Consider the following 24,537-nt stretch of genomic DNA (forward strand, 5'->3'; position numbering starts at 1 on the left):
TTAGTTCCCTGTGGCTTCACAGGATCAACAAGAAAGTTTGAAGGCAGAAAGTTGCATTAAACTTCTATGTTGCGCTGATGGTTATCATGTTTTCATATGTGGTAATAAAGTTATCTGGAATTTTTTAGAGCACATAATGAAAATAGATATGAAGAACATTTCCCTTCGTTTTACTGAAGGGTTTCTTAAAGGAACCAACAAACAAATTCACACCTGTTTTTTTTTTTTAAAAAAAAAACCACACTAATAATTGCTGCAGTAGTTTTAAGTTTGAACTTCTGGCCCTAAAGTGTCCTATAAGAAACACAGCATGATGCAAGCACTGTGACTATTTGGTCTCCACACCGAGAACAGTTTAAAGGCTTAATGAAAACTTATGATTTTTATTGTTCCACATACTTAGTTGAAAGGACATTCAAAATAGCCATAATTCTGACTAATCTTTCGCCACAGCTGCAGGCACCTGATACCAGAATGGGGTTTGCACTCTTAACTTCCTGACTAGGAAACTCAACAAATGTGAGGCTTCTGTTATGAAAAAATAGGTGCCATTGGTTCCAGATGAAGTGTTTCGCAATTTCTATTTGCTATTCATTGTAGTTTTTAGGACTGTTTCTGCCACATAATGGCTGTTCATAGCTTGTTGCAGTATCTCTCTCCCTCCATGCATGACCTTAGTTCACAAATAAAGATCCTTCGTTTGATAGACAGTGGCAAAAGAGCACACCATGAGGTCAAATTCATGGCTGCTTGGGACAGCCACCTGCAATACTTGTGTGTGAAAAGATAGTGTCCGCATTTTCTTTGCCTTAAATGAAAGTAGGACCTTGTTTGCAGTTTCCTTTAATATTTATTATTTATTTCCTGCCCTTAAATGAGAAAATAGAATAGAAGGGGGGAAAGTAGGAAAGTCTGTCCTGAGTTTGGGCTACCTTAGTTAAATACAATTTGTGCAGGGTCTGAAACCATGCTTCTTAGAATACTTGAATGTGCCCATTTTAGAGCATTGACACAAAATGTATACCAAAGGGGACAATAAGCTAGAGGGGAATATCCAACACGACACCTTCTAGATGTTGTTGGACTTCCCTTCCCCTCATCACTGACCATTTGCTGTGTTGGCTGGGGCTGATGGGAGTTGGGAGTTCCAACATTAAACAGAGTATCACAATTGCTACCCGTAGAGATGATTTGCAAGGAACACTTCCTTCTTTTTTATTACTAAAACTTTGTTACATGTTCTTGTTAACCTTTATTGGCTATTGCCTTCTATCACCTTCCTTTGGTACATCATGATTGCTTCATCAAAACAGTAATAAACTGTTCAAAAGTCACTTTCTAGGTTTTAGATTTAGTCAATTAAAGGCTTAATTTCTCTGCATTGCATAACTCTCCACAGGAGTGCAAATTGCATTATGTGGTTGAAGCTCAAAAGAATTACCTTGTTTATAAATTGTAGGGTTGTTTGGGAGTGGGGTGTCTTTTTTTTTTTTTACTGACTACAGGATATTTTTGTAGCATGAAACCTGGGTTCTGTCTATGTGTCCTGGTATCTCTCAAAACATTGTTGAAGAAGTGTTGATATGGTACTTTAGTGTTGTGTTAAGTGAGACTGCTGCCAAATGAGCTTCTCAGTTACTGTTCTCAAATAAACATCACTCAGATTTTGGTTTCCAACTTGAAAGAAAACTGTGTTTTTTACCTCCCCCTTTTTCTTTGTGTTATTCTTAAAAATACAGTTTTGTCTTCAAGAGCTAAGACGGCAATTCCCTGGGAGCCATAGAGTTAAGCGGTTAACAGGCATGAGATTTGAAGCCATGGAAAGGTAACTAAATTTTAAAAAATCTTTTCCAGACACTGCATTAAAAAAAAATCTGCCACAATCAACATTTCTGTGAAGGGAGTAAATTCTGTGCACATGGAGATAGGATTGTCACTTGTATACAAATAAATTTGGCATGGAAATATTTTCAAGAATTTGATATAGTTGTTACATAAGACACTTTTAAAAATTGGTGTACATAGTTTCTAAAATGTATTAACCACCTTAGACTACAATAACACAGTCACTTTCTTTCAGTGGTGTTCCTTCTTCATAAGATAATTTGATCTACTCCAGTGTAGATTTGGAATATTGGGGATTTATGTTTCTTTCTAAATAAGTCTCTCTACTTTAGATTTTATAGAAGCAGTTGAAAGCAGACATTTCTGATAGTGAAATAAATGGGACACTAAAGTGACTCTTAGCTTCACATAGTTATAATCATAAACAGGTCCTCAGTATTTTAAATCTGCTGCCCAGATTTGGGCCATAAAATTCATTAAAATGTTTCTGGAGATGACAGTGGTATGTGTGAGAGATACAAGCTTGATAAAGGTGGGATGTGTGAGAGAAGTTGAGATCTCTTAAAGTCATTTTTTAATTCTTGTTGGCATCTGTCTGGCCTCTCTGGGAGTGAAGTCAAGCTGCTGGAAAATCACAGCACCTGCTGTGGCTGCAGAGAGCAGTAACTTGTAACTGCTGCCTCTCACATTGTTTTTGCTACGTTACCAGCACTGCAGTGACCTCTCTGGGGGGTGCAAGCCTGGGCAGTGTGCATGGAGGTCCTGGGCTGCCCGGACAACAAGACACTCTCTTCTTGGCTTTGTTTATGTGTTCCAAAGGAAAGCTAGCAATACATTTGGCTCCAACTTGGCTGCAGGAGTTGACAGAAGCAGGCCATACAAGATGCTACCCGACCGTCTTAGGGACTCCACTCCCAATTTGCTTAGGGTTTACTCTTTAGGCTTTTTTTCTCCCAAAGATGTCCCACAAGGCAGCAGGTAGCATTCCCATAAGGAAATTTAGATTGTATGTACTGGAGGTAAAATAGAATGTAAGCATGTGACACGGCTGCCTGCTTTCCTGCAAGCTGGAGTTCCCCTTGCCCCAGGGTTGTCTTTAATACTGGGTCTGGAATATGGCAAAGGAAAGCATTTGAAAATGTGACATATGCTTGAAGGCTGTTCTTTGAAAGGATTATCGGTACAAGAGAGAATATTCTGGTGATGAAGAAGAGAAGCCATGCTTCAGGGACAGAGTGGGCCAGAATCAACTTATTTGTTCTGCTAGCAGAAACCAGAGCAAGGACTCACATGAGTGTAACAGGGCTTTCTTAGCTATCCTCCCTAGTCTTCTTATCACTATATTGAATTTCACCCAAAGTTTCAGTTTAAATTATTGCCATCTCTGTGAGAAGAGCTTTCTAAATTTTGCAGAGTGACTGCTAATCAGAGTATATAGTACTGATTGAGTGGATCCTTTGTGTGATCCAGAATCTTGAAGCTCTTGTCTTGGCCAGAAAGTAAAGCTGATGATAAAAGTATATTTTTATTTATTTTTAAGATTCAAAGCCCATTACTTTGAAATCAAATGATGTTCAAGACAGCTTAGAACAGTTTTTCAGTAATGGAAAACAAGAAACAAACCCACCCATGGAGTTACATCATCATTATCATTTTCGTTGTATCCTGCCTTCCCATAGTTAAAAACCATGCTGAAGGCAGCTTACAACATGAAAGGATTTACATAATTATAAATATAACAAAAGTAATCATAAACAATACAGAAAACACATTGCAAAGTACAACCAAATTTGAACACAATGAGTAAGGTGTTGAACAGAGTTTACCATCCAGGTTGAATCACGTGCAATGATTTGCACATGCAGAGGGGTGAATTTTGAATCTTGAATATATTTCCATTCAGTTTAATGGAACCTGGTGTGCACCAGTTGTGTCCCTGTGCGTCTTTTGCTGGGTTGGGGTGAAAGGCTCTATATGGAGTTGCTAGGGCTCTGTTAAATTAAGCTGCAAATATTTTGTTTGTGCCTTATAACAGGTATGATGATGCAATCCAGCTCTATGACAGGATTTTACAAGAAGATTCAACTAATACTGTAAGTTGACCAGATAAATGACATTTGAGTTACATACTTCCTGCCAGTACTGTTGAACTTCCTGGGTTAAAATTTTTGAAGTGGGAAATAGCTGACATTGAAGTGGGAAATATCTGAATTTAATATATTTCTTCGATAGTGTACTGAGTTTATATCAATGTTTCTCACCTGTACCAATAGCACATTTCAGAAGGCAAATTAAAGAACAACAACAGTTCAGTGTATTATTTTTCAACTCTTTTGAAGTTTCCAGTTTGCAATTTTGAATTGTTATTTTTTTGTGAGAGGGAAGTGAAGTAGTTCTGCACAGTTTGCTGAAACAAGTAGAAAAACTGTTGTTGTGCTTCCCAATCAGAGATTAAAACAGTTTCAATTTCCATGGCAAAAAAATGAAAATCTGGCCTGGATCTAGAGATGCCCTTCCAATCTCAGAAGGGCCTTTCATCCAGCAGTATTCAGCAGAGGTGAGTGAAATGGGGGGAGATAGTTCTCACTGTCCTTCCCACTTCTCCACCATAGTCTGGACTGAATGACTGGCGAACACTCAAAAACAGTGTGAGAGGTAGTACATGGGTATATAGTGAGGAAGATGAATCGATGAACATTGTCTCCTTTCTGTTTGTTCATGGAAGGACACCTTTGGCTCCAACCCTTTGTTCTCAGGAATCTAGCTGACTAATTTTCTTGTTCAGTTTAATTTAAATGGGCCCAGCCTTCAGTCTAATATAAATAGTCATAGCCTTCCATTTTATAAGTGGATTAGAGAAGACAAGGCATGTATTTATTTTTAGCTTTTAGGCCTAGTCCTTCTAATGAAGATGATAGAATGTGTACTCATGCTCATTTTACCTGTCTATGTTAACTGTAAAATGTTTCCTGGAAAATTTTAGCACTGAAAGTCGGTAACTTTGATTGGAGGCTTAATTTCCATGTTCTTGGATTAGCTGTAAATGAAGAGACAACTTTATAGGGCCAGTTATTGTTTGAAAGGTTGGAATCATGCTTTCCTATTACTAGATTGGAGGTTTAAATGTGAGTTTTATTTAACCATATTTTTTCCCTTTCTGAGTTGAGACAGAGAAGCAGCTGTAAATTAAAAACAGTGGGTTGATTGGAACTTTACTCATGTAGCATTGGTCTTAAAAATCTTTATTGGTTTGGGAGAAAAAATGGATCTAAATAATCTTGTTAGCTGAAAATAAATGGTCCAAATTGCAGACAGTTTTGTAGCCTTTTTAAAACAGGTCCAGCTGAACATGGTGAACCAAAAGTAGTAATTTTGATGAAAAGCAAAACTCCTTTCAGCGCATTCTTAATATGAGTAGTTGTCATATTGGGGCCAGTTGAAAATATTGTTTAATTTGAATTCATGCATTATGCCAGTTGCTTTATAGAGAACATGATTTTTTAATAGTCCAGGAAGATAGGTAATATGGAAATGCATTCACATGCTGGCTACAAGGTTGTAGAAAATTATTTTTTTCATACTATGTGTTGTGACAGATATCTAATGGACAATGAAGCCTCCAATAAACAATAAGATATAATGCCTCTGGAAACATTTTTAAAATGACACTGTTCATTTCACGCCCATCTTTGTACTTTTATATTATTTCTGCTGACTATGAATCCTCTCTTACTGTTTCCAAAAGCATCCTAAATTTGCCAGACAGTAATTCTGAAAAGAGTACTATTACATATTGAAATATTAGAACATCTGATTACTTGCATTTCTTACGCTTCTTAAAATTTGTACAATGTTGAAGAAATTCCTATTCTTTAGGTACTGGCTAGTTTGATTTTTGTATTCTCAAGAATGAAGGTTAGGTATAAAGTTTTGATAAATTGTCAGGTATTGGAGTTGTTTATATGTCATCTACCTGTTAATTATTTCCATGTGCACATATGGCTGCTGTAGGAAAATAAATGCTTCATGGTTTTAAACTGAAACTATTGCTGAGTTTGTCTTGGCACTAACTTGAGCTTAAAGCAGTCTCTTCTGGTGTGCTGACACATGGAGTTGCTTAGATATATTAAACATTTTCTCTTGTTTGGCAAGTGAAACAGACTTTTGTTCACATAAGTCATGTAAAAATCATGCATTGCAGGAGCTGACAGTTTGAAACAGGAAAGATAGGGGCTGCACAAGGATTAAAAACAACTTTAATATCCAACAGCTTTTTCCATTAGGGTACAGAGAGTTGTAAACTAGGTTATGTAATAGAAAAGTGCATCCTAGTGCCAGTCATTATTGCATTCTACAGCTATGAAATGAAGATGGGAGCAAACATTTTAGCATTCGTTAAGAGCTGTTTAAGTAAGACTTCAGTTTCTAAATGAATATGAAAGGGTCATTTAAAACCCTAAATTAAAAATGAGGCACTTGAAAGTCATAGTTCAGGTGCTATGCAAGGACCATGTAGCCTTGACATGTGGTGAAAAAACAGTTGTGAGCAATATGTCTTATGTATGTCCAGGTTCTGTTATACTCCATTAGCTTCAGCCAGTTGAATCCTTGGAAAGGAATTCATCTCTTCCTCCAAGCTCTTGATGTGCGTCTTTTAGATTTCCAGTTTGAAAATTCACTGCACCAAGAGCGTTCTCCAAAAAGTGATCCTGAGTTACTGGGAAAAAAGCAGACGAAGTTGGGTTCTGAAAGTCAATCATATCAGGAGAAACTGAGTGAGTGAGAGGAAATGAGTGCAGCATTTAGTTCCCCATATCTCCTGGTCTTAGGGATTTTAAACTTCTGGAAACGAGTCATTGCTTCCTACCTCCCTAAAAAGTTCCAGTCATTTCAGTTAGAGAAAATCTTTCAGTATTGTGTACCCATCATAATGCATGGATCAACAAAAAGGAGGTGATAATCCTTTAAAATGTTTATTTACTATATGAAATTGAGATATAAATTCATTTTTCAATGTTTAACAAATATAAGCAACAAAAATTATTATAGTAAAACGTGGAAGTCCTAGCACTGTGTGTTACATATACGGCTGTGTTTCAGGGTTTTTTGTGCTTAACACTGGTTTTCTGACATGCTAATAATTTTAGTAAATTGAGAAGTATTCAGGTCTCAGTTGTGCTTTCCAGTGTTCTTCAAATTCATTGCTTTACAAATTCATTTTTGGAACAGTTAACATATAAAGAAGAAGCACTTGTATAATATATTTTTATAATTAAGGCATAATAAAGCTTCTGAGTAAAAGGAGATCATACTCTTTCAAAACGTTCTTTGCTTTGTTTCTCTCACAAAGCAAGGAGGACAGATGATTTTAAAAAATATATATTACAGATAAGATTAAGACTCCTCCCTGTCTTAATTAATGGCATTAATGTATGAAGCAAGTATGTTATTTCATAGTTGGGGACTTTGCAAATAAGAGGGAGTAAGTATGATAATCTTTTAAAAGTCCAGAATCAAATATGTGTTAGATTCAGATGTACGTGCATATTAAACTTCAGTATTGTATCCTGAGTATGTTAAAATGTAGACTGACTGTTTCAGCTATTGCTTTTTGATGTTCCTTTGCTTTTTATTTCAAATGTTGGTCATAGGACAGATACTGGTCAGTGGGTGCTGAACATGGAAATATTGTCCAAATTGTATAACAAAAATTATTCCAATAAACCTAAAATGGTCAATGTCTGTATTAAGACATTTATCCAAAGATCTCAGGAGGGAATCTCTACCCTGTCCCTGTTAATGTCAAGCAAATGTACTTTTACTGACCAGCCTGCAACCATCAGTGCAGTGACGCCTACAGTGGCTGTGATGTGCGATGGTACTGCTTTACTTTGGAGTTGGGCTCTTTGATTTTATGAGCTACTTTGCCATCATCATGCATGCAAGTACATGTGTGATCTGTGTTCCATGTGTGCGTAGGAGCTTTCTTCCTTTGGTCACACCTATTGTACGGATCCTGGAGGTTTGCCATGAAACTATCGAGTCCAAAGTAAAAAAATTCCTCACCCCAGCATAATGGTATCTTCCTTAACATTACAGAGATCCAGAGGAATCCAGTGTTCCATCTTTGGAGAAATAACTTAATCTTCACTTTAAAAAAGCAATGTTATGAGCAGTGTTAAGGATTACAGGTTTACATATTTTCTGCTTTGTTTTGTGTGTTTTTTTCTTTTAAATTCAATCTAAAATGTAGCAGAGTTCTTTCTCATGAAAGTCATCACCTTCAAAATCCCGTCCTGGTAAAAGTTCGTTCCAAATTTAGTGTCAGTTTCTCTTGTTAATCAAATGCAGAAGTTGACACATGTTCAAATCCTCACTTCACTTTGAGTCTACTTAATGCTATTTTTTTTTAAAAAAAGAATCATGACAAATGGAGGATTAGTTCTTGAGCCAAATTGGGGATTATTGGCCTTTTTTAAACGAATAGTTTGGAATGGTTCATTGTTTAATAAAGAAATATGGGATATACTAAAGCACCTTGGCTCATTTGATACTAATTATAGCATAAGTGTTCCTTTAAGATGACCTATATCTTTCCATTAAGAATGATGGCTTTACAGAGCCAGCCAGTAATCTCTGTAGGGTTTTGTTCTGAATGCTGGGAAATGGATAGGGGGAAATTCTATGTCACCAGTTCTGCACGGTCAAGCAAAACGGATCTGGTTGCAGACACATTTTGACCAGGTCCTGAAGTACATTTTGAATGAAAAGCCGGGGGGGGGGGTGTCCTCTTGTATGTCAGACTAGTTCTCAAGAATCTCTTGTTTTGAGATGAATTCCAAATACTTTTACAGACACATTCTAGCTTATTGAAGTGAATCATTTTCTCACTTTCCTACCCACCTAGTGAAGAATGCTATCTGAATACTTTTCCGCTGGTGGCAATTCCATGAATCAGTTGTCATACAATTAGAGATGAATGGGTTTCCTGTTTCTGGTTATTTTTAAAATATATATTGTTCTACATTTAATGCAACAGGTAATGGAATACATAGTAGGACAGAAATAATAGTTTCTGTTGGAATGATTAGATGATAGACAGGTTTGATCTCCACAAGAATTTCTGCAGGTTTTAAAAATTTATGTGAAGCTTGAGTTAAACAGTACTGACTTTGCTTGAAAAGACTATAGACAGTCGAGGTTGGAGCAAGACTGCTAAGTAAATTGCATCACCTAAATATCATCTTAAGTATTCCAAACAGTTTTAGCTAAATTCATTATACTACTGGAATAGGATAAAAAGCCTGTTCTTCAAACCACCATCAGTAAGCCAAGAACAAACCTTGGCTATAGGTTCAGACATAACACTAAGCAAGGGATTATGGTTTGTTTCTCCCCAGCATTAGTGAGGAGGAGTAAAGTGGGTGTGATTGGCTCGTGAATGACCAACTGTTAACTGTGATTTATTGTGATGTCTGAATGCTGCCAGTTTGTATGTCCTATAATATAGGAACAGTAGGTTGTGCTTTCTCTTTTGCAATGAATACTGAACTGTAGTTCACATCAGACCTTTTATGCGTGATTGTGTGTGTGTGTAGGGAGGGAGAGAGCGAGAGCGAAAATAGTTATGGCTTTTTCAATACAGCAGTTAGTTTTCATTTTGGAAATTGCAGTGTATGAAATAGCTTTGATCTAAACCTGCCAGTCAACTCCATGTTTTTACAACTAGAGGGTATCCATTCTTCCATGAGGGATGGGGGATAGTATAATAGGATGGGGCACAAACCATTTTACGTCAGTTTCTGGCAGTATACCTATACGCAGTCAGGGCTCTAGATGTTTGGGGCTATGATCTGACTTGGATCATTGAAGGAGATGAACGGCGTCACATATTTAGAGGGGTGTAATAAATGCCTGATTACTGTGGAGTCTCTTCAAACTGGCGATATGCAAGCCAGTTGGCCAAGCACAGAAAGGTATTTTAAGTTATAACAACAGAAGATCTATCGAGTTCAGAATTTCACAAAGTTTCAAAGAAAAGCCCCTTCAATAAGAACATAACACTGGCTTTCAATATAGACAATGCAACTTAATATATCGCTATCTAATGCAAATAGACAATATTACTTTAATATATTGATATCTAGCAGTAGTGTTTCATTACTCAAAACATATTTTGAAGGGGTGTTTTTTTAAAAAAAATATTTTTTGAGGGTATTGAGGCTGCAAAAAGAAGGGGGGTATTGAACAATTAAAATTCCTGGAGTTCAAGAAAGTTGCTTGGTTGTAGAGCAAGGAATTCCATCTACTGCATGATACAGGTGACCTTAGAACCTGGTATTACACACTCTCGACCAAACTTTGTAGTCCTCTGATGTGATCAAATGTCTGCTAGGAGTTCGTGCAAGATAATGATCAGTTTATACATGTGCTCTAGAAAAGGATATAAGGTTTCCCTTAGCAGGAGGCTTAGGGGTCTGAATGGCTTCTGTTGTGTGGGAATTCTGTGGTTTACAAATAGAGCAGCAGCCGCTGGAAAGTCTGATTCCAAACCATTTGAGGAGGCCCTCCTTGTGTGTTTCTGAAGGAATGGCATTCAGAGGTGGAAAGAAAGAACCCCTCTCATGGTAATGAACTGTCAGCTCTGCGGCTGTAAGTGAAGTCAGTTTTTTAAAAGCTGGATCAGTTGGCTCAGTAATTTGCCTGATGGCTTATGTTCCCAGACTAAAGTTTTAGGGTGTGACTCTTTGTTTCCCTATTATGAAGTTGTTAATTTGATGAAACAGTTGCCAGGTAACTTGAAGGTGAAATAGTTGTGTTAGGGAAACTGAAATGTTACAAAATTTTGTGCACTGTCAGAAAACCTTCCTACAGCATTGTTGTTATTCGCAACATGCAGAGGCAGCTGTAATGCTACTTTAAATATAATAATTTTTTTTTCAAACCTGGGGGAAATTGTAGTGAAATGTCCTCAGTGCCTGGCTATCCCTGAGACACAGAGCACAAGAACTGATAGGATGGCAGACCTTGGACTGCATAAAGATTAGCATCCCCTGCTGCGCTGTAATTATCAGAACCTGGACAGTCACTTATTTGGCTGAAATGATTCCATACAGTTTTCACATGAAAAGTAAAACCTACGCAATGTGACAGCAAGAAGTTTTTAAATCTCTCAGCAGGATGTCATAGGGTATATTTATAAACTCCAGCTGAGCAGTTGCTCAGCAGTGGAATTCCTCCGGCATTGAGATAATAATTTGCACAGTCAAATTGCCTGCTTCACAAAAACCCAGGGAATTATGAGCACATAATCCTCTGTTAATGTCAACCCACAGGCAGCAAGAAAGCGTAAGATTGCCATTCGAAAAGCCCAGGGGAAAAATGCAGAAGCCATCCGAGAGTTGAATGAGTATCTGGAACAGTGAGTGTTTTATAAGAATACGTATTGTGTTTTGCTATTCTGATAAATCTTTTTTAATTAAAATGGAATTTACATTTGATTTACTACTTTTTCTTCCCTGCTGTTCATTTTGCAGAATTCTCCATGTTTTGTTTTCTTTTTAGATTTGTTGGTGACCAAGAAGCCTGGCATGAACTCGCAGAACTTTACATCAATGAACACGAGTAAGTTATTTGCGAAGCCTATAACTAAGGGTGTGTTTTTTTATGTATAAGGAAGAAACTAGTAACTAAGGCATCTGTTGGAAAATAAACAATTTCATTTTAGTAGGATAAGCAATATCCTAAGAAGCCTTTTGTGGCTGCGAGGTCCCTTTATTTTCTTTTTTATTTAAATGACAGAAAATTGTTTTTGTGTTTGTTTTAATAGTGATGGGAATAAATTTCACCTAGTAGGTGAAATTGTCAGGGGGGGAAAACAGCTACAGTTAGCTAGGGCCGACAGGTTAGCAACATTACTTAAATTGTTTTGCTAGATGCAGGTACAAATGTTCTATATTTAAGAAGTGGCATGCATGAACTGTATGTAAGGTTTAGGCATTTTCTTCTTTGAGGAATCATACTAATGATATGGTTTGAAAATCTACGCTAGTGCTTTCTTCAAAATCTGCAAGTTTAAAATGGGTGTTTGCTCTCCTGGGTGAAAGACACCATGCAGTCAAGAATGTTAAGTGTTGGACGAACTTTCTTATTGGATATTTAATGTTTTTGTTAGCTTTTTATTGCTTTAGTGACAAGAGGAAATCCCAATGTGAGTGGATTAGCTCAAAGCCTTAGTTCAAGTTTTCTAATATCACGGCATTAATTCTGACCTTCATTCCATGGCAAATAATTGTGGTTTTCTTCCGTCTTTATTTTTTCAGCCCAGGCCTAAATTGTACTACGATATTTCCTTCCTTCCTTTTCAGAGAATAGGCAAATAATGAGATTCTCAGGAGAAAAGGCAGCCATTCCATTGGGTTTCAAAAAACAGCTTTTTCTCACTAGAAATAACATGAGCTTTTTGACAGTAGAATTTAATAGATAATGTTAGTGTTCAGATTTCCAGTGTGTGTCAATAAATTGTCCTGCAACAAACATCCTAATTTTTTTTTTGCAATATTTAGTACTATAATAAACTTTGTGGTCTCAATTTAAGTCATACTCAGAGTAGACCCATGGAAATCAATAGGCAATTAAGTCAGTGATTGATTTCAGTAGGTCAACTGAGGATCAAGTAGGATGCCGCTTTTACTATTTAATTAAGTGTCATCAAAATGTATGGAATCCATATTAGTTTGCTTACATCCTGAACAGCAGTCTCTTATGCAATATTAAAGAGTAATAATTTTATTGTGGCAGAAGCTTTCCTGTACTAAAGCCCGCATAGAAAAAAGGCTAATGTGCACACACATACATTTTCAAAGTTTGTAAACATTAGGGGAGAAACGCAGGGTGGATAAAATTAGAGGTGACTTAAAAAAAAATAATGAAATAAGAACTTATTAATGCAAGCACATTAAACTCTATATTAAAACTCACTTTACTTCTATCCAAAATGCTGTTTTGGTAAATTATAAATACTAATGACAATAAACCAGGGGTGGACAGCTTTTTTCTGTTGAGGGCCACATTCGCTTGGCCATAATCTGTTCGACTGCGTACTGTCAGTGGCCAAGACCAGAACCAATTACTATTTCTCTTTCAGACACTTCCTTCTGTTTTGCATTGTGCCCCACTCCACCCCCACTTTTTCCGCTTTCTGCCCATGGACTGCAGGTTCCCACCACTGTTAAAAAGCAAATAATATGAACACATACTTCCCATCTCATAGAAAGTGCTGTTTTGTCCTGTAATTACCAAGTCTTGCTTCTAAATGTTCTACGCAGAAAAGCTACAGTTTAGCAAAGAATAAAGCGTGCCTAAGATAATTGGTTTTAAATGGGTTCAGCCACACCTAGCGTCGTGCTTGATTGGGTAGTGTTCAGCTTAGTTTTACTCAAGAGTAGAGCTGTTGAAATTAGTGGACCTAACTTAATCATGTTCATTAACTCCAGCGGGTCTACTGTGGATAAAACTTATTTGAATACCACCCTTTGTCTTTAAATGATCTTGGTTAGTGTGTCCTTCTAACGGCAGAGAATGTGCCAAGGACAGATCTGTAATGTACTAGTGACTCACCTGTTGCTAAGAATACAGAATTCCTAGGTGTCAGAGGATGTGGGCTGCATGAGCAAAGGTTTTGGCTAATGTCCATAGACTATTGCAATACTTTGTATGTAGATCGGCTTTGAAAACAGTCTGGAAAATGCAGCTGATCCAAACTAGGGTTGCAAGACTCTTAACCTGGCCTGTTTGATCGTATTCCAGTGATTTACAAGAAGCACTTGCTCCCAGTCCTATAGCTTAGGACCTGGGTATTTGAAAGAACACCTCCCACTTGTATTTACCTCATCCTTCCCCTTCAGAGGGAGATTGTCCAGGGTTTGTCAATTGAAGTGATGGGGTTGTAGTCCCGCAAAATCTAGAAGGCACAATGTTGACTATCCATGCTTCAAATCAATCCACCAGACCAAGAGACCATGGTGGTGACTGATATCAGATTGTCTTCAGTAAACAGCAAGGCTTTTTGTGTGGTGGCTCTGCTTTTAAATGAGTTTTTGAAGGCCAGTCTGAGGTCTTGCTTTTAAGAGTAAAGGTGGTGCTTTTCTGTTCCATCCTTTGATGCTTATCTTTGCCTTTGTAAGCCTGACTGCTGCTTGCTCTTGTAATCATTTTGAATTTTAGCATCACTTTTGAAGGTTTTGAATTCTTCAGTTTTATGTAGGCTGCTATAGGAACTATTGTTTGAAAGATAACTAGAAATATAATAACTACTTAGCACAGTGTGGGTTTGGGGCTTGCATTTGCTGCGGTAATGTGCAATAGTGTCTTGAGTGTGCATTTTTTCCTTCTGCCTTAGCAAAGGCTAATGGGAATGAAGGGCACTGATCTTAGCTGCCCTGGTGAAAATGTTTAGCAATACTTTAGGGAAGCTTTTAATTTTTGATGGATTACTGTATTTTAATATTTTGTTGGAAGCTGCCCGGAGTGGCTGGGGAAGCCCAGCCAGATGGTCAGGGTATTATTATTATTATTATTATTACACTGGTCAACAACATATTTGTTGTCTGCGTTTTTTCAGTTGATTTAGGACGAATCTGATGTGCTGAATCCAAAAATCACATTGGTTTTGCTCAATCAGGTCAAGTTTTTGAGCTATGGCCACATGTTGTTGTTTTTTTACGTTTTTGTTCACATGTATGCTTGTGTGGAGCATTTTAGAAGAAGTTGGTGGGGGTAAAATGCCATGTTGAATAATTGTTTTGATTGGAAATGATTATTTTAATGACAAGAAGTATTCAGGTCCGATAGTTCTGGGTGATTATGTCGAAAAGGGATCGGTTTGAAGTCATAAAACCTCGAAATCTTCCATAAATTGGTGCGGCAAAGCATAAAGTTGGGGGATCAAAACTAAGTTAATGGGGCAGCCGCCCCACGAAGTATCCTGATCTTCAATCAGCACGTCGTCCTGTAGCTCATTGTGATAAAATTCCAGTGCTTATCTTCGGAGAACTTCCTGACATTAGTGACGAAGATGCCTCCAGTGTTGAAGGACATGAAGAAGAAGAAGTGGTTCTTGAAGATGATGCTCCACATCCATTTTCCCAAAAGGAGTTGAATGATCTAGTTCGCAACCTCAGCTTGTCAAAGGACTCTGCCGAACTGTTGGCATCCAGATTGACAGTGCTCGCATCAGCTTCTTCCGCAACAGGCATCAAGAGTACCTCCGTTTTTTCTCGGAATAGAAGGACTTGGTGTACTGTGCAGATATTGCGCAGCTTCTGCTCAAGCTTGGAGTGCCACAGTATGAACCCAAAGATTGGAGACTGTTCATTGACAGCAGCAAGCGATCACTGAAATGTGTTCTGCTACACAATGGCAACCAGTTTGCCTCTATACCCCTGACTCACTCGAGTACACTGAAGGAGAACTATGAAGCGGTGAAGTATGTGCTGGAGAAAATTGGTTATGATCAGCATAAGTGGTTTATTTGTGTTGACCTGAAGATGGTGAACTTTTTGTTGGGACAACAGTCTGGCTTCAGCAAGTACCCATGTTTTCCGTGCATGTGGGATAGTAGGGACCGTGCTCAGCATTACACAAAGAAGGACTGGCCTGTGTGGGAGGAATTGGTGCCTTGCAAAGAAAGGAACGTCATCAACGACCCTCTGGTGGACAGAGACAGAATACTCTTCCCACCGCTGCACATCAAGCTCGGCTTAATCAAGCAGTTCACCAAGGCTCTGGACAAGGATGGTGACTGCTTCACTTACTTGTGCCAGGCTTTTCCAGGATTGACCATGGAGAAGTTGAAAGCTGGCATCTTTGACGGTCCTCAGATCCGTCAGCTCGTCAGAGCTCTAGAGTTCGGAAACTCAATGAACGAAGTGGAACTGGAAGCATGGAAGGCATTTGTTCTGGTAGTGAAGAACTTTCTTGGCAACAATAAGGCCAGAAACTACGCAGAACTTGTCAACAACATGCTGACTGCTTTCAGAAACCTGGGCTGCAACATGTGCGTCAAGATGCACTACCTATTTTCACATATGGACTGGTTTCCCGAGAACCGGGTTCAATGAGTGACGAGCAGGGGGAGAGATTCCATCAGGACATGAAAGAGTTGGAGACCAGGTATCAGGGTCGCTGGGACGCAGTCATGATGGCTGACTACTGTTGGACTCTGAAGAGAGACCTCTCTGCCGCTGAGCATTCCTGGAGTTCCAAGAAACGGAAGTTCAAGCCCTGAAGTTTGAAAAATGGTGAAGCAACATGCAATTTATGTGTACTTACCTTTATCAATGCCCACCATTCAGTTTACAGTAAACCTGACCTGATGGAGAGAAACGGATGCCATTTCCTGATTCAGCTGTGCAAAAATACCCTAAATCAGTTGTAGAAATCTAGACAACATTCAAAAAGTAAAAAATTGTTGCACAGTGTTATTATTAGATACTAAAACTGGCTTGGACCTAACCATTTTCCAGTTACAGTTTGCCACACAACTACTGGTGCATGTCTTTGAAACACTTGTTGGTCATATTCTTGTGAAATCATCTGTGCATGGATGTTGCTGGCAGCATCTTCACAGCAAATGCACTCCTTTCCCAGCTGTTGCAATTGCAGGAATCACTGCTGGCTGTGTCCTTGCACAGCCTAGTTTCAGCCAGATGGATGGGGTACAAATAGGGTTGCCATATTTCAAAATGTGAAAATCTGGACACAAAAGTTGTTGCGCTTGTTTTTTGTTTTTTATTGCAAAATTAAGTTTCTGAGCTATTTTTAAGGGAATTCGCCAAAATCTACAATTCTGACATGCATTGCCATGCATCCAGATTTTCCCGGACATTTCAGCAATTTCCGCCCAGACACTTTCCTGGGTACAAATAATAAAATTATTTTACTCACGTATTATTATACTCACGTTTCTCCACATGGCCCTATATCTTGGAAGGCATGGTCATGAGAAGAAAAATGTCCCACACATAGTAGGTTCAAGTGTTGCAGAGCAGGGGGGAGGTGGAGAGAGTAGAAGTGCGAACAAGTTTCAGGAGTATTTTCTCCTCTTCTGCTGTAGTGTGTGGAGTGGAACTGGTAGAGCTCATATATCGTGGGATAATGAGCCTCAGATGGGCCCTGGAGCCATGTGTCTTGCTTGTGAGTGAGGTTTGTGAGTCCCTCTTTGCATATTAATATCAGAAGAGTATAAAGCATAAACTGCACTACCTGTGCTTTTGCTTTCTCTTCTGTATGAAGAAGAAAACTTTTAGTATAAAAACTTCACTACAGTGGAACCTTGGGTTACATATGCTCCAGGTTACATATGCTTCAGGTTACAGACTCCGCTAACCAAGAAATAGTACCTTGGGTTAAGAACTTTGCTTCAGGATGAGAACAGAAATCGTGCTCTGGTGGTGCAACGACAGCAGGAGGCCCCATTAGCTAAAGTGGTGCTTCAGGTTAAGAACAGTTTCAGGTTAAGAATGGACCTCTGGAACGAATTAAGTACTTAACCTGAGGTACCACTGTATTGCTGTGCTCCTGTAACTGCACTAGTGGTGATAGTACTAGTACTACTACTACTCTACTACTACTACTACTACTACTACTACTACTACTACTAATAATAATAAAGGTGTGATTTTCTGGTTTTGTTCTTCAGTTATGCAAAGGCAGCCTTTTGCTTGGAGGAACTCATGATGACTAACCCCCACAACCACTTATATTGCCAGCAATTTGCAGAGGTGAGTATTTCAGGACAGTCTGGGTAGCTAGCAGTTGTCTTTGCTCAGTGGCCAGTTGGCAAGGCATCTTCTCCCTGCAGTCTGCCCACTTGTTGTCTCCCACGGCTTCTACTGCATTCTTTTTTTGTACCGCTGGCTTGCATCCTCATATTTGGTTAGCGGACTGTTGTACTGAGACGTTTTGTTTTCCAATACAGTGGTACCTTGGTTTACAACCATAATCTGTTCTGGAGGTCTGGTTGTAAACCAAAACAGGTTGTAACCCAAGACGTGCTTTCGCCCATGTGGCCCCCCCCATTGGTTGTAATCCAAAAAAAGGGACACGCACTTCCGGTTTTGATGTGGTTGTAATCCAAAATAGTTGTAATCCAAAGCAATTGCAAACCAAGGTACCACTGTAATTGTCATCTTGGTTCATTTTTTTAATAGTTTAGTTAAGCATCAAATACCCCTTACACGTTTTAACTCCATTCCTCAAGCTGCATTAGTCTGGTACTCTTTTCACTCTCAGAGGAAAAGCTCACGTTTCCATTTCTGGGATTTATTATAAGTGGAGCAACTTTTCATAATGTTAAATTAAACATGCTCATCAATCTTGCATTTGACATAGGTTAAATATACCCAAGGAGGGCTTGAAAACCTTGAGCTCTCAAGAAAATATTTTGCACAGGCGTTGAAGCTGAACAACAGAAACATGAGAGCATTATTTGGACTTTATATGGTGAGTATGAAGGCATTTAATCCCCCCCCAAAAATAATTAATTTGATATTTAAAGTTATGCAAGTGGAGTTGAGACAGAAAAACATGCCATGCTCCTTGATGCAAGTGTGATGTCAGGTGTGATGCATATCAGGTTTGGCTTGTTTCTTCCTAGCCTTAGCAAACTTTATATAACACCAACAAATAAAACAACTTTTCTCTTCCTGTCATTATAGGCAAGCACATCTTAGTGTCATCGAAGTATTAAATCAGTTATTTAATATAGCAATTCTATTTCAAGTACAGTACAAAAGTATTTAGATGAAGCATTAAGGTAGCTAAAAATTCCTACTAATTAAATTGCTCTATAGCTTCTTGCAAATTTTCAGTAGGATCTTAAAACGGATCCATTAGAGAGAAAGACGTGAATTTTTTTATACTCTTAGTGTAAACATGCCTCATTTTACTGCATGAAAAGTTCCGATTATGTGCACGCCAAAGTACTTCCACCTCCTCCTCTGTCCTTTTTCTTCTGGCTTTATTTTGGTACCTTCAAGAGTTCTGATACGCTAAGACTTATTCTCTCCAGTGTACATGATGACTTCCTATACAGATAAAATTTCAGGGCAAGAAAACTGTCCTTAAACTATCACATCATAAGTGCACAGATCTATTTCATTCTGTGCCCAAGTACTGTACATTTCCATCCATACTCTTACATTGCAAGAGCCACACAAATTGTTTTCACTTGTTATGGGTCAAGGTAGAAATGTAAAGTATTGCACTTGGGCAAAAAAAATGAGAGGCACAAATACAAGATGGGTGACACCTGGCTTGAGAGCAGTACATGTGAAAAGGATCTAGGAGTCTTGGTTGACCACAAACTTGACATGAGCCAACAGTGTGACGCGGCAGCTAAAAAAGCCAATGCAATTCTGGGCTGCATCAATAGGAGTATAGCATCTAGATCAAGGGAAGTAATAGTGCCACTGTATTCTGCTCTGGTCAGACCTCACCTGGAGTACTGTGTCCAGTTCTGGGCACCACAGTTCAAGAAGGACACTGACAAACTGGAACGTGTCCAGAGGAGGGCAACCAAAATGGTCAAAGGCCTGGAAACGATGCCTTATGAGGAACGGCTAAGGGAGCTGGGCATGTTTAGCCTGGAGAAGAGGTTAAGGGGTGATATGATAGCCATGTTCAAATATATAAAAGGATGTCACATAGAGGAGGGAGAAAGGTTGTTTTCTGCTGCTCCAGAGAAGCGGACACGGAGCAATGGATCCAAACTACAAGAAAGAAGATTCCACCTAAACATTAGGAAGAACTTCCTGACAGTAAGAGCTGTTCGACAGTGGAATTTGCTGCCAAGGAGTGTGGTGGAGTCTCCTACTTTGGAGGTCTTTAAGCAGAGGCTTGACAACCATATGTCAGGAGTGCTCTGATGGTGTTTCCTGCTTGGCAGGGGGTTGGACTCGATGGCCCTTGTGGTCTCTTCCAACTCTATGATTCTATAAGCTTCTCATGTGGTTGCTGCTCTACTTGCATGTCAAGATTGGGAGCTAGGATATATGATCCTTCCTTTTCCTCCTCCTTCTGAATGTCCTGTTAGGGAACTGGGCATGAGAACTCATTACCACAGAGAAGCAACAGTACTGAGGTTCCCTTCTTGACGATATGTTCTTGGGAGATGAAGGCAGGACTATAATTGGACAAACCTCAAGCCTTTTTTGCGGGGCTGGGAGCCCTCTTTTTTGCATTCAACTTAAAGAAATAAGTTTATCACCAAATGCACTCTGGGGTGAACCACCATTTGTGTTCTTGTTCTGTTGTGCAAAGAACAGATGGTGCGCATACAGCTGCTGTAGTGACAAAGCTTTCTTATTAAAAAAAGATTATTAAAAAAAGGATTCTCGGTATTTGAAGTGCTGATTTCCAGCTTATACGCTTTTTATAATAGTGCTACAAATTCCTTCTAATGTTACTTAAACAGCAGCGCTATGGAATTTATAAGCATAGAGATACTTAACGATTAAAGCATTCTTTTATTGCTGTCAGCATAGAGGCTCAAATATTGACTTATCTTATGAAACTGCAGATGAAACCTTTTCCCTCTCAAGGTCTGTGGCGACGCTTGCTTTTACTACCTGTTGACAAGATTTGAGGTTCTGTAATGCTGCCAGATCAAATAACAATTTCCATAGAACTAGCAGTAAGGATGCACCGTCCTAAATGTTCACATTTTCTGGACACGAGATCATTCCTGCTTTGTTAATGTTAACAGCAAATCTTATTTTGAAGTTTTACATTTTGTGTTTTAGAACTTGTAACTTAAATAGCATGATATTCATGCACCTTCAGGCCTTCGGTTTTAGAAGTCTTGCTTCCAAGTTTTCTGACTTGTTAAGGGTATGGCTGGAATCCAGAGAGCTGCTTTAGACGCAACTCAGGGCTTGCGAATGCATCATGAACATTTGAGTTTGTCTTTGAACAGCAGATCCCTGTGCAATATACAAACTGATTTAGACATTGCCCTGCCTCTCAAAAGTGGTTTGCAAAGTGGCATGGGGAACTGCTGTTTGCAGAGATATTAAAAATTCACTGCCGTGCCTACCTTGGAACAAAAGAGAGACTAGCAGAACCACAATGTCCAGTTTCTTACTTGCTTTTTTTGTTATCAAAAACCATTAACTTAAAATGTATTTTTGCTTTAATGTGTTTTGTTTTAAAACCTACGCTCACATTTTTCCCGTTGCAGTGTTTTATCATGTTCCATGTGTATTCAGGTTTATTTTGCAAGATTCTGTTGCTGATTTGTTTTGTTTTTTGTCTTCTTTCTAGTCTGCCAGCCATATTGCTTCCAATTCCAAGGCAAGTGCAAAAATGAAAAAAGATAATATGAAGTACGCTGGTTGGGCAGCAAACCAAATAAATAGAGCTTACCAGGTGAGTATTGTGTTAAAACTCTGATATGCTTCATGCACCACTTTACAATAGACCTTTTCACCTTGTTTGCCTATGTGGTAGGCAAGTGGAATGGGGAGGCAGGGGTTTGTGATAAAGTCATAAAGAGGTCATGCAGATTTCAGAGAATAACATAACATTAGGACAAAAGGAATTTTATTTTGTTTTACATCTTTTTTAGAGGATATGAATATATTGCAAAAGTTGTCTAACCTTTGAGTGTATAGTCTGAAGGAATCCTTGTGCATCCATGTGTGCATAAATTTAAGTGTCTGCTCAACTATAAATATAATTAATTTCTGGGAACATTACCATATTGCACCATTGCAGTTTGACTGTAAAGCCAGTAACTTACCTTAGTTTAATAAAAAAAAAATAGTTTGATAAAAGAAGCTATTATTTATGGGATATTTGGTTGGATTTAATTGCTTAGCTTTAATCAGTCTTGAGATGTTTTGAACTGCTGATTCTGTTAAATTGATGGTATATATAATTTATCTCTGAAGATCACAGTGTAAATTTGAAAACACTGCTTGTATTTTATTTCTCTTTTTTTGTAAACTTATGGTCCAATTCCATAGTTATGTTGGAGCTGGATCAAAATAATTGCAAATTGGCTCCTCTCTCAGTTGATACTTACCAGAACAGTTCACATTTTACATAACTAAAATGTATTTAAAACAAATGTCAGAACTTCTTTGTGACTTCATATGTTTGTGATGTATTGCATACTTCAGCTGTATTTTAGCAGAAAAGTGACAAATGCCATATCTAGCTGAAAACTGCAAGGGGAATTTCAGTATGCGAGATACAATTACGTAAATTAGAAGTTGGCCAAAATCTCAAGTTAACACCCTACTCGGGCAAAATGTACTATAAGAATCTTTACTGAATAAAGACCAAATCCTGGTTGAGCTGTGCGTATTGTATGGTTTGGTCTGGTCTGTTTCTATATTTGCACTGAAACTACTGAAGAGCCTGAAGCAAAAGGGCTGAAAAATTGGTAGGTGGCTTTCTTCACATTGAGCAAATCTGTTCTCAATAAGTACTATTCTGCTAAAGGTTGCTATCTTGCAAATGAAAAAAAAATGAACATGCCAAATGATTCTTTTAAGGAGACTCGTATTCTGTATGGCAAAGGTAGCTAGTCCCCAGTTCAGGGGCCTGGTCCAATCTCCCAAGCAATTCTCTCCCCTCCCTCAAAAAGAACCCACCCATCCATTTGGGCAGCTGCAGGGAAAAGGAAAATAAAATCAAGACACAGTGCAGAGGGGGGTAGAGCCCAGTACCCTAATGGGCATGCTGGTTGCTACCTCCCTGTTGATCTAGTTGTGTGGATCAGCTCAGGAGGGGCAGTGTGTGTGTAAATGAAAGAGTTTGGGATCACCACACCCACTTTGGGCCACATGTACTTTGGGCATGCAGCTCCAAGTGGGTTGGATAAGGGTGAATGCAGCCCTTAAAACAAATGATGATGATGATGATGATGATGTTTTTTATACGTTGTAGTGTGGCCACTATGGAATTTAAGGGGAAAGAATTTAAGGGGAAAGTTGTCTTAACTGTTTGGGGCCCTTAAAATTTCTGCACTAATTAATGGTGAACTAATGACATAAACTACAATATATCTAAATCACTAAAAACTGAAGTATCTTCGCTTGTGTTCTGTGCGCTTAACATCAAAGCAAAATATAGGTTCCTATTCCTTCAATTAGTTTATTGTGTCTGTAATGGAAGCATTTTAGCAGAGAGGTGCAAGTTTGATTAACGTTAAGTGTTTTTTGTTTAAGCCCTTAATATGATCCACTCAGTAATTTCACTGATAAATGCTTTTGGACACAAGACTAAATTCTCTAGTGTTAGGCATCCACATGTTGTTTATTAGCGGTGAGGTGATTCTGTTACAAACCATTTGGGACAGAAAATTTAATCATGATTTCAGAGAGACGGGGAAGTAAAAGCTTTGTCATCAGCTGAATTGGTGCCTAATGCTGGAGTACACAAAATAATTGGTCATAAACTAGAATTCGAAGTGATTTAGATGTCCAACTAGGCTTTTATTGATTGTGACACCATTGGGCTTTGTTTGTTCTAACTTGAAGCCTATGCCAGTGTCATTAAAGGAAGCCATTTTTCAAGTTAACAAGGGCCTTTCCTCTTGTTACTGTCTTATGTCAGAGCTGTCCTAAGTGTCCCTAAAACGGAATAGGCATAATACTAATTATTTTGAGCTCCCCATTCCTTTAGAAGTTTTCAAATCAAGCACAAGGTCTTTGAGATTTTTCTATAATCAGTTTCTTAAGCAGTTAAACCTCTATAAATATATGGTTGCGGCTGTCTCCACACACACACCACACACCTGGCCCCATTTTTCACCTTCAGTCTTCTAAGATTTGGGGTTAAGATTACTTAATCTTTGAATATGGTCCAAGGGGGTCAAAGGCAGGTTAACAATTATTCCGTCTTGTTCCAGCTGGAATATTACCTGTCTTACCACAAAATTTTGTCATCGGGTCATGAGACATTTGCTAAATTGTGTTAATTATGAGAGAAAAGGAACACATCATAAATCAGGAAATCTAGTATGCAGGACAGCCATGGTACTTGAAGAAAAGAAAAAAAGCATTAAACTGGAAATTTATTGGGTGTTTAGATGTTAATGTTAGTTTGAGAATAGGCCATGAAAAAAAATTAGATAGTGGCAAGCCCTTGAAAAGAAATTACACCTACAAAGGAATGGTATATATGTTGCAATACATGGTTTGAACCAAATTACCAGCTAGGAACTTCTTTGACATAAGCCTATTTATTAATTATTTAATTAATAATAAACAGGTTAATTTTTAAGAACAATAACTGTCTGAAGTGAATGGAACGTGAACATCTTAGCACAATTCCTGTTTACATCCACCTGAATAATTCTTAGTAGAATGTATCATTAGCTGGTAAATCTTCTGCAAGTGATGAAGAAAGTGCTGGAGCTAGCTCATTGTAGGTACAATCTACTCGGCTGTTCTCCTGTGCAAATCTTTTGAAAAGTATTAGAGCTATTCAGGAGTGTCATTGCACGTTGCCATTTGTACGTATGCCCTGTTAACACACGGCATATTTCCACCGGGGTTTGCCCCTTGAAATTTGGATGGAATAGGCCACCCATTTATCACTGCTACAGCCATATGTTTGCCCGTATAAATAAACAGCAAAACTGTAGGACATTTAGTTGGTTGCATGTAAAAACAACCATAT

General features: G+C 38.4%; 2 protein-coding genes across 2 annotated transcripts in view; both read left to right on the forward strand.

Annotated features, from left to right (window-relative positions):
- The window catches only part of EMC2 (ER membrane protein complex subunit 2), a 43,990-nt gene that overhangs the window by 16,424 nt on the left and 3,029 nt on the right, over positions 1–24,537 (forward strand). The window contains exons 4-10 of the mRNA XM_081205091.1: positions 1,740–1,825; positions 3,881–3,938; positions 11,181–11,266; positions 11,410–11,469; positions 17,546–17,627; positions 18,238–18,348; positions 21,169–21,273. Of these exons, the coding sequence (XP_081061217.1) occupies positions 1,740–1,825; positions 3,881–3,938; positions 11,181–11,266; positions 11,410–11,469; positions 17,546–17,627; positions 18,238–18,348; positions 21,169–21,273 (588 nt within the window). The remainder of the gene's footprint in view (positions 1–1,739; positions 1,826–3,880; positions 3,939–11,180; positions 11,267–11,409; positions 11,470–17,545; positions 17,628–18,237; positions 18,349–21,168; positions 21,274–24,537) is intronic.
- Positions 14,576–16,981, forward strand: LOC308593594 (uncharacterized protein; the record flags this gene model as incomplete). The annotated part of the gene is made up of 3 exons (XM_081206052.1): positions 14,576–14,825; positions 15,192–15,806; positions 16,961–16,981. The coding sequence occupies exons 1-3, from the start codon at positions 14,805–14,807 to the stop codon at positions 16,979–16,981; spliced, it is 657 nt and encodes a 218-aa protein (XP_081062178.1). The 5' UTR covers positions 14,576–14,804.

The sequence above is a fragment of the Podarcis bocagei genome (assembly GCF_964188305.1).
Source record: "Podarcis bocagei genome assembly, chromosome: 8".
In the NCBI taxonomy this organism is placed as follows: Eukaryota; Metazoa; Chordata; class Lepidosauria; order Squamata; family Lacertidae; genus Podarcis; species Podarcis bocagei.